This window comes from Coregonus clupeaformis, chromosome 37, assembly GCF_020615455.1.
Source record: "Coregonus clupeaformis isolate EN_2021a chromosome 37, ASM2061545v1, whole genome shotgun sequence".
Taxonomy (NCBI): Eukaryota; Metazoa; Chordata; class Actinopteri; order Salmoniformes; family Salmonidae; genus Coregonus; species Coregonus clupeaformis.
This window is the reverse complement of record NC_059228.1, coordinates 14,051,503-14,060,770: the sequence shown is the minus strand read 5'-3', so window position 1 is coordinate 14,060,770 and position 9,268 is coordinate 14,051,503. Positions and strand designations below refer to the sequence as shown.

Sequence of the window (9,268 nt, the reverse complement as noted above, 5' to 3'; positions counted from 1 at the left end):
AGTCCTCTCACAGGGGCTCTGAGGGCCTGGTGGGGGGCAGACAGCACCATGTTATCATCTTATCACACTGGGTATTTAAGATAAACAGAACATACCCTTTTCTGGCCAAATTCTCCTCATCAATTCAGAGGTCTCTGGATAGTAGGATCATAGTAAACGCTCTACATTTTGGAGAACTTGTCTGCACAATTCTTAGAATGTAAACCGAATAAGAAGCCAGATAGTAACAGGTAGAACTGAGAGGATCCAATGGCAAGAGAAGGACACATAGACTGTTACAGTGGCAGACTAGTATCTGTTGTTGAGTTGTGGTGTTAGGAATGTCACCAGCCAGGCTACCAGGCAATAAAACCATCACAGAAACAAAACCATCCCAATTCCCACGTCACTATCTCTATAGAGTGGAGCTTGGTGTCCAAGGCCATCACAGAAACCATCCCAATTCCCACGTCACTATCTCTATGGTGTGGAGCTTGGTGTCCAAGGCCATCACAGAAACCATCCCAATTCCCACGTCACTATCTCTATAGAGTGGAGCTTGGTGTCCAAGGCCATCACAGAAACCATCCCAATTCCCACGTCACTATCTCTATAGAGTGGAGCTTGGTGTCCAAGGCCAAACGTGTTGCAGAGTGAAATGAAAGTAGACATGCCAGTATCCTGCTGGAGGGGACAGGACCACGGTCCCCTGTGTGGTACTGCTATTCTACTACACTGCTCCAGACTCAGCACCGCTCCACATGGACCAGACACTACTCATCTCTACTACACTGCTCCAGACTCAGCACCGCTCCACATGGACCAGACACTACTCATCTCTACTACACTGCTCCAGACTCAGCACCGCTCCACATGGACCAGACACTACTCATCTCTACTACACTGCTCCAGACTCAGCACCGCTCCACATGGACCAGACACTACTCATCTCTACTACACTGCTCCAGACTCAGCACCGCTCCACATGGACCAGACACTACTCATCTCTACTACACTGCTCCAGACTCAGCACCGCTCCACATGGACCAGACACTACTCATCTCTACTACACTGCTCCAGACTCAGCACCGCTCCACATGGACCAGACACTACTCATCTCTACTACACTGCTCCAGACTCAGCACCGCTCCACATGGACCAGACACTACTCATCTCTACTACACTGCTCCAGACTCAGCACCGCTCCACATGGACCAGACACTACTCATCTCTACTACACTGCTCCAGACTCAGCACCGCTCCACATGGACCAGACACTACTCATCTCTACTACACTGCTCCAGACTCAGCACCGCTCCACATGGACCAGACACTACTCATCTCTACTACACTGCTCCAGACTCAGCACCGCTCCACATGGACCAGACACTACTCATCTCTACTACACTGCTCCAGACTCAGCACCGCTCCACATGGACCAGACACTACTCATCTCTACTACACTGCTCCAGACTCAGCACCGCTCCACATGGACCAGACACTACTCATCTCTACTACACTGCTCCAGACTCAGCACCGCTCCACATGGACCAGACACTACTCATCTCTACTACACTGCTCCAGACTCAGCACCGCTCCACATGGACCAGACACTACTCATCTCTACTACACTGCTCCAGACTCAGCACCGCTCCACATGGACCAGACACTACTCATCTCTACTACACTGCTCCAGACTCAGCACCGCTCCACATGGACCAGACACTACTCATCTCTACTACACTGCTCCAGACTCAGCACCGCTCCACATGGACCAGACACTACTCATCTCTACTACACTGCTCCAGACTCAGCACCGCTCCACATGGACCAGACACTACTCATCTCTACTACACTGCTCCAGACTCAGCACCGCTCCACATGGACCAGACACTACTCATCTCTACTACACTGCTCCAGACTCAGCACCGCTCCACATGGACCAGACACTACTCATCTCTACTACACTGCTCCAGACTCAGCACCGCTCCACATGGACCAGACACTACTCATCTCTACTACACTGCTCCAGACTCAGCACCGCTCCACATGGACCAGACACTACTCATCTCTACTACACTGCTCCAGACTCAGCACCGCTCCACATGGACCAGACACTACTCATCTCTACTACACTGCTCCAGACTCAGCACCGCTCCACATGGACCAGACACTACTCATCTCTACTACACTGCTCCAGACTCAGCACCGCTCCACATGGACCAGACACTACTCATCTCTACTACACTGCTCCAGACTCAGCACCGCTCCACATGGACCAGACACTACTCATCTCTACTACACTGCTCCAGACTCAGCACCGCTCCACATGGACCAGACACTACTCATCTCTACTACACTGCTCCAGACTCAGCACCGCTCCACATGGACCAGACACTACTCATCTCTACTACACTGCTCCAGACTCAGCACCGCTCCACATGGACCAGACACTACTCATCTCTACTACACTGCTCCAGACTCAGCACCGCTCCACATGGACCAGACACTACTCATCTCTACTACACTGCTCCAGACTCAGCACCGCTCCACATGGACCAGACACTACTCATCTCTACTACACTGCTCCAGACTCAGCACCGCTCCACATGGACCAGACACTACTCATCTCTACTACACTGCTCCAGACTCAGCACCGCTCCACATGGACCAGACACTACTCATCTCTACTACACTGCTCCAGACTCAGCACCGCTCCACATGGACCAGACACTACTCATCTCTACTACACTGCTCCAGACTCAGCACCGCTCCACATGGACCAGACACTACTCATCTCTACTACACTGCTCCAGACTCAGCACCGCTCCACATGGACCAGACACTACTCATCTCTACTACACTGCTCCAGACTCAGCACCGCTCCACATGGACCAGACACTACTCATCTCTACTACACTGCTCCAGACTCAGCACCGCTCCACATGGACCAGACACTACTCATCTCTACTACACTGCTCCAGACTCAGCACCGCTCCACATGGACCAGACACTACTCATCTCTACTACACTGCTCCAGACTCAGCACCGCTCCACATGGACCAGACACTACTCATCTCTACTACACTGCTCCAGACTCAGCACCGCTCCACATGGACCAGACACTACTCATCTCTACTACACTGCTCCAGACTCAGCACCGCTCCACATGGACCAGACACTACTCATCTCTACTACACTGCTCCAGACTCAGCACCGCTCCACATGGACCAGACACTACTCATCTCTACTACACTGCTCCAGACTCAGCACCGCTCCACATGGACCAGACACTACTCATCTCTACTACACTGCTCCAGACTCAGCACCGCTCCACATGGACCAGACACTACTCATCTCTACAGTGCTCTGGTCACTGTCATGCTGCAGTACCTGAATACTGTTTCCTAGTTTTCTTCCAAAATCTGGTCGGACAGTGAAGAAATTTCCTAAATCTGGTCAGACAGTGAAGAAAGTTCTTATGTTTGGTTGGAGAGTTAAGAATGTCCCTAAGTATGTTTGGACAGTTAAGAATGTCACTAAGTATGTTTGGACAGTTAAGAATGTCACTAAGTATGTTTGGACAGTTAAGAATGTCCCTAAGTATGTTTGGACAGTTAAGAAAGTTCCTAAATATGTTTGGACAGTTAACTCCTGAGTGGCGCAGTGGTCTAAGGCACTGCATCGCAGTGCTAACTGTGCCACTAGAGATCCTGGTTAGAATCCAGGCTCTGTCGCAGCCGGCCGCGACCTGGAGACTCATGGGGCGGCGCACAATTGGCCCAGCGTCGTCCAGGGTATTTGAGGGAATGGCCGGCAGGGATGTAGCTCAGTTGATAGAGCATGGCGTTTGCAACGCCAGGGTTGTGGGTTTGACTCCCACGGGGGGCCAGTATAAAAAAAAATATATAGAAAAATATGTATTCACTAACTGTAAGTCGCTCTGGATAAGAGCGTCTGCTAAATGACGTAAATGTAAATGTAAGAAAGTTCCTAAGTATGTTTGGACAGTTAAGAATGTCCCTAAGTATGTTTGGACAGTTAAGAATGTCACTAAGTATGTTTGGACAGTTAAGAATGTCCCTAAGTATGTTTGGACAGTTAAGAATGTCCCTAAGTATGTTTGGACAGTTAAGAATGTCCCTAAGTATGTTTGGACAGTTAAGAATGTCCCTAAGTATGTTTGGACAGTTAATAATGTCCCTAAGTATGTTTGGACAGTTAAGAATGTCCCTAAGTATGTTTGGACAGTTAAGAATGTCCCTAAGTATGTTTGGACAGTTAAGAAAGTTCCTAAGTATGTTTGGACAGTTAAGAATGTCCCTAAGTATGTTTGGACAGTTAAGAATGTCCCTAAGGATGTTTGGACAGTTAAGAAAGTACCAAAGTATGTTTGGACAGTTAATAAAGTTCCTAAGTATGTTTGGACAGTTAAGAAAGTTCCTAAGTATGTTTGGACAGTTAAGAAAGTTCCTAAGTATGTTTGGACAGTTAAGAAAGTTCCTAAGTATGTTTGGACAGTTAAGAAAGTTCCTAAGTATGTTTGGACAGTTAAGAAAGTTCCTAAGTATGTTTGGACAGTTAAGAAAGTTCCTATGTCTGGTTAAGAAAGTTCCTAAGTCTGGTCAGACACTTAACAAAGTTCCTAAATCAGGTTAAGAAAACTCCTAAGTCTGGTTGGAAAGTTAAGAATGTCCCTAAGGATGTTTGGACAGTTAAGAATGTCCCTAAGAATGTTTGGACAGTTAAGAATGTCCCTAAGTATGTTTGGACAGTTAATAATGTCCCTAAGTATGTTTGGACAGTTAAGAATGTCCCTAAGTATGTTTGGACAGTTAAGAATGTCCCTAAGAATGTTTGGACAGTTAAGAAAGTTCCTAAGTATGTTTGGACAGTTAAGAATGTCCCTAAGTATGTTTGGACAGTTAAGAATGTCCCTAAGTATGTTTGGACAGTTAAGAAAGTTCCTAAGTATGTTTGGACAGTTAAGAATGTCCCTAAGTATGATTGGACAGTTAAGAATGTCCCCAAGTATGTTTGGACAGTTAAGAATGTCCCTAAGAATGTTTGGACAGTTAAGAATGTCCCTAAGAATGTTTGGACAGTTAAGAATGTCCCTAAGTATGTTTGGACAGTTAAGAATGTCCCTAAGTATGTTTGGACAGTTAAGAAAGTTCCTAAGTATGTTTGGACAGTTAAGAATGTCCCTAAGTATGTTTGGACAGTTAAGAAAGTTCCTAAGTATGTTTGGACAGTTAAGAAAGTTCCTAAGTATGTTTGGACAGTTAAGAAAGTACCAAAGTATGTTTGGACAGTTAAGAAAGTGCCTAAGTATGTTTGGACAGTTAAGAATGTCCCTAAGTATGTTTGGACAGTTAAGAATGTCCCTAAGTATGTTTGGACAGTTAAGAATGTCCCTAAGAATGTTTGGACAGTTAAGAAAGTTCCTAAGTATGTTTGGACAGTTAAGAATGTCCCTAAGTATGTTTGGACAGTTAAGAATGTCCCTAAGGATGTTTGGACAGTTAAGAAAGTTCCAAAGTATGTTTGAACAGTTAATAAAGTTCCTAATTATGTTTGGACAGTTAAGAAAGTTCCTAAGGATGTTTGGACAGTTAAGAAAGTTCCAAAGTATGTTTGAACAGTTAATAAAGTTCCTAATTATGTTTGGACAGTTAAGAAAGTTCCTAAGTATGTTTGGACAGTTAAGAAAGTTCCTAAGTCTGGTTAAGAAAGTTCCTAAGTCTGGTCAGACACTTAACAAAGTTCCTAAATCAGGTTAAGAAAGCTCCTAATTCTGGTTGGAAAGTTAAGAAAGTCCCTATGACTGGTTGGACAGTTAATACATATAAGTCTGGTTGGACAGTTAAGAAAGTGCCTAAGTATGTTTGGACAGTTAAGAATGTCCCTAAGTATGTTTGGACAGTTAAGAATGTCCCTAAGTATGTTTAGACAGTTAAGAATGTCCCTAAGTATGTTTGGACAGTTAAGAATGTCCCTAAGAATGTTTGGACAGTTAAGAAAGTTCCTAAGTATGTTTGGACAGTTAAGAATGTCCCTAAGTATGTTTGGACAGTTAAGAATGTCCCTAAGGATGTTTGGACAGTTAAGAAAGTTCCTAATTATGTTTGGACAGTTAAGAAAGTTCCTAAGTATGTTTGGACAGTTAAGAAAGTTCCTAAGTATGTTTGGACAGTTAAGAAAGTTCCTAAGTCTGGTTAAGAAAGTTCCTAAGTCTGGTCAGACACTTAACAAAGTTCCTAAATCAGGTTAAGAAAGCTCCTAATTCTGGTTGGAAAGTTAAGAAAGTCCCTATGACTGGTTGGACAGTTAATACATATAAGTCTGGTTGGACAGTTAAGAAAGTTCCTAAGTATGTTTGGACAGTTAAGAAAGTTCCTAAGTATGTTTGGACAGTTAAGAAAGTGCCTAAGTATGTTTGGACAGTTAAGAATGTCCCTAATTATGTTTGGACAGTTAAGAATGTCCCTAAGTATGTTTAGACAGTTAAGAATGTCCCTAAGTATGTTTGGACAGTTAAGAATGTCCCTAAGAATGTTTGGACAGTTAAGAAAGTTCCTAAGTATGTTTGGACAGTTAAGAATGTCCCTAAGTATGTTTGGACAGTTAAGAATGTCCCTAAGGATGTTTGGACAGTTAAGAAAGTTCCAAAGTATGTTTGAACAGTTAATAAAGTTCCTAATTATGTTTGGACAGTTAAGAAAGTTCCTAAGTATGTTTGGACAGTTAAGAAAGTTCCTAAGTATGTTTGGACAGTTAAGAAAGTTCCTAAGTCTGGTTAAGAAAGTTCCTAAGTCTGGTCAGACACTTAACAAAGTTCCTAAATCAGGTTAAGAAAGCTCCTAATTCTGGTTGGAAAGTTAATAAAGTCCCTATGACTGGTTGGACAGTTAATACCTATGAGTCTGGTTGGACAGTTAATAAAGTCCCTATGACTGGTTGGACAGTTAATACATCTAAGTCTGGTTGGACAGTTAATACATCTCCTAAGTCTGATTGGAGAGTTAATACATCTCCTAAGTCTGATTGGACAGTTAATACATCTCCTAAGTCTGATTGGACAGTTAATACATCTCCTAAGTCTGATTGGACAGGACACAGAGACGACAAAAGCAGAATGACAGCTACAATTAAGTCACATCACAGCCAATCACAACGGCTCATGCACTAAAGATCAACAAGTGTAAATTTTTTACACACTAGGCTTGGTCTCCATGACGGGAGCCATGTTGGACCCTGCAACCTGACTGCATTCCTTCTCCTGTCCTGCTGCCGGCCTACTGCTGCTCCTCACTTCCTCCATCTCCTCCTCTTCTCTCTGCCGGCCTGCTCAACCTCTGCTCTCACGTCTCTAGCAGACCTGGATGTAGTGTTGGACCTGGATGTAGTGTTGGACCTGGATGTAGTATTGGACCTGGATGTAGTATTGGACCTGGATGTAGTGTTGGACCTGGATGTAGTATTGGACCTGGATGTAGTATTGGACCTGGATGTAGTGTTGGACCTGGATGTAGTATTGGACCTGGATGTAGTATTGGACCTGGATGTAGTATTGGACCTGGATGTAGTGTTGGACCTGGATGTAGTATTGGACCTGGATGTAGTGTTGGACCTGGATGTAGTATTGGACCTGGATGTAGTGTTGGATCTGGATGTAGTATTGGACCTGGATGTAGTATTGGACCTGGATGTAGTATTGGACCTGGATGTAGTATTGGACCTGGATGTAGTGTTGGACCTGGATGTAGTATTGGACCTGGATGTAGTGTTGGACCTGGATGTAGTATTGGACCTGGATGTAGTGTTGGACCTGGATGTATTATTGGACCTGGATGTAGTGTTGGACCTGGATGTAGTATTGGACCTGGATGTAGTGTTGGACCTGGATGTAGTGTTGGATCTGGATGTAGTATTGGACCTGGATGTAGTGTTGGACCTGGATGTAGTATTGGACCTGGATGTAGTGTTGGACCTGGATGTAGTACTGGACCTGGATGTAGTACTGGACCTGGATGTAGTGTTGGACCTGGATGTAGTATTGGACCTGGATTTAGTATTGGACCTGGATGTAGTGTTGGATCTGGATGTAGTGTTGGACCTGGATGTAGTATTGGACCTGGATGTAGTGTTGGACCTGGATGTAGTGTTGGACCTGGATGTAGTATTGGACCTGGATGTAGTATTGGACCTGGATGTAGTGTTGGACCTGGATGTAGTGTTGGACCTGGATGTAGTGTTGGACCTGGATGTAGTATTGGACCTGGATGTAGTGTTGGACCTGGATGTAGTATTGGACCTGGATGTAGTGTTGGACCTGGATGTAGTATTGGACCTGGATGTAGTGTTGGACCTGGATGTAGTGTTGGACCTGGATGTAGTATTGGACCTGGATGTAGTGTTGGACCTGGATGTAGTATTGGACCTGGATGTAGTGTTGGACCTGGATGTAGTATTGGATCTGGATGTAGTGTTGGACCTGGATGTAGTGTTGGACCTGGATGTAGTGTTGGACCTGGATGTAGTGTTGGACCTGGACTGACCCTGTTCTCCTCCAGTCTGCTGAAGGCTGCCTCCACCCTGTTCTCCTCCAGCCTGCTGAAGGCTGCCTCCACCCTGTTCTCCTCCAGCCTGCTGAAGGCTGCCTCCACCCTGTTCTCCTCCAACCTGCTGAAGGCTGCCTCCACCCTGTTCTCCTCCAACCTGCTGAAGGCAGCCTCCACCCTGTTCTCCTCCAGTCTGCTGAAGGCTGCCTCCACCCTGTTCTCCTCCAGCCTGCTGAAGGCTGCCTCCACCCTGTTCTCCTCCAGCCTGCTGAAGGCTGCCTCCACCCTGTTCTCCTCCAACCTGCTGAAGGCTGCCTCCACCCTGTTCTCCTCCAACCTGCTGAAGGCAGCCTCCACCCTGTTCTCCTCCAGTCTGCTGAAGGCAGCCTCCACCCTGTTCTCCTCCAGCCTGCAGAAGGCTGCCTCCACCCTGTTCTCCTCCAGCCTGCTGAAGGCTGCCTCCACCCTGTTCTCCTCCAACCTGCTGAAGGCTGCCTCCACCCTGTTCTCCCCTAGCCTGCTGGAGGCTTCCTCCACCCTGTTCTCCTCCAACCTGCTGAAGGCTGCCTCCACCCTGTTCTCCTCCAGCCTGCTGAAGGCTGCCTCCACCCTGTTCTCCTCTAGCCTGCTGGAGGCTGCCTCCACCCTGTTCTCCTCCAATCTGCTGAAGGCAGCCTCCACCCTGTTATCCTCCAGCCTGCTGACGGCTGCCTCCACCCTGTTCT

At 46.2% G+C, this 9,268-nt stretch overlaps 1 protein-coding gene across 1 annotated transcript in view; it reads right to left on the bottom strand.

The window, feature by feature from the left end:
• Positions 1 to 9,268, bottom strand: part of LOC121553354 (ankyrin-3) — a gene marked incomplete at both ends in the record, with an annotated part of 222,040 nt that overhangs the window by 36,626 nt on the left and 176,146 nt on the right. Inside the window, 1 exon segment of the mRNA XM_045211551.1 lies at positions 1 to 26. This exon segment is cut by the window's left edge and continues 49 nt beyond it. Within this exon segment, the coding sequence (XP_045067486.1) occupies positions 1 to 26 (26 nt within the window).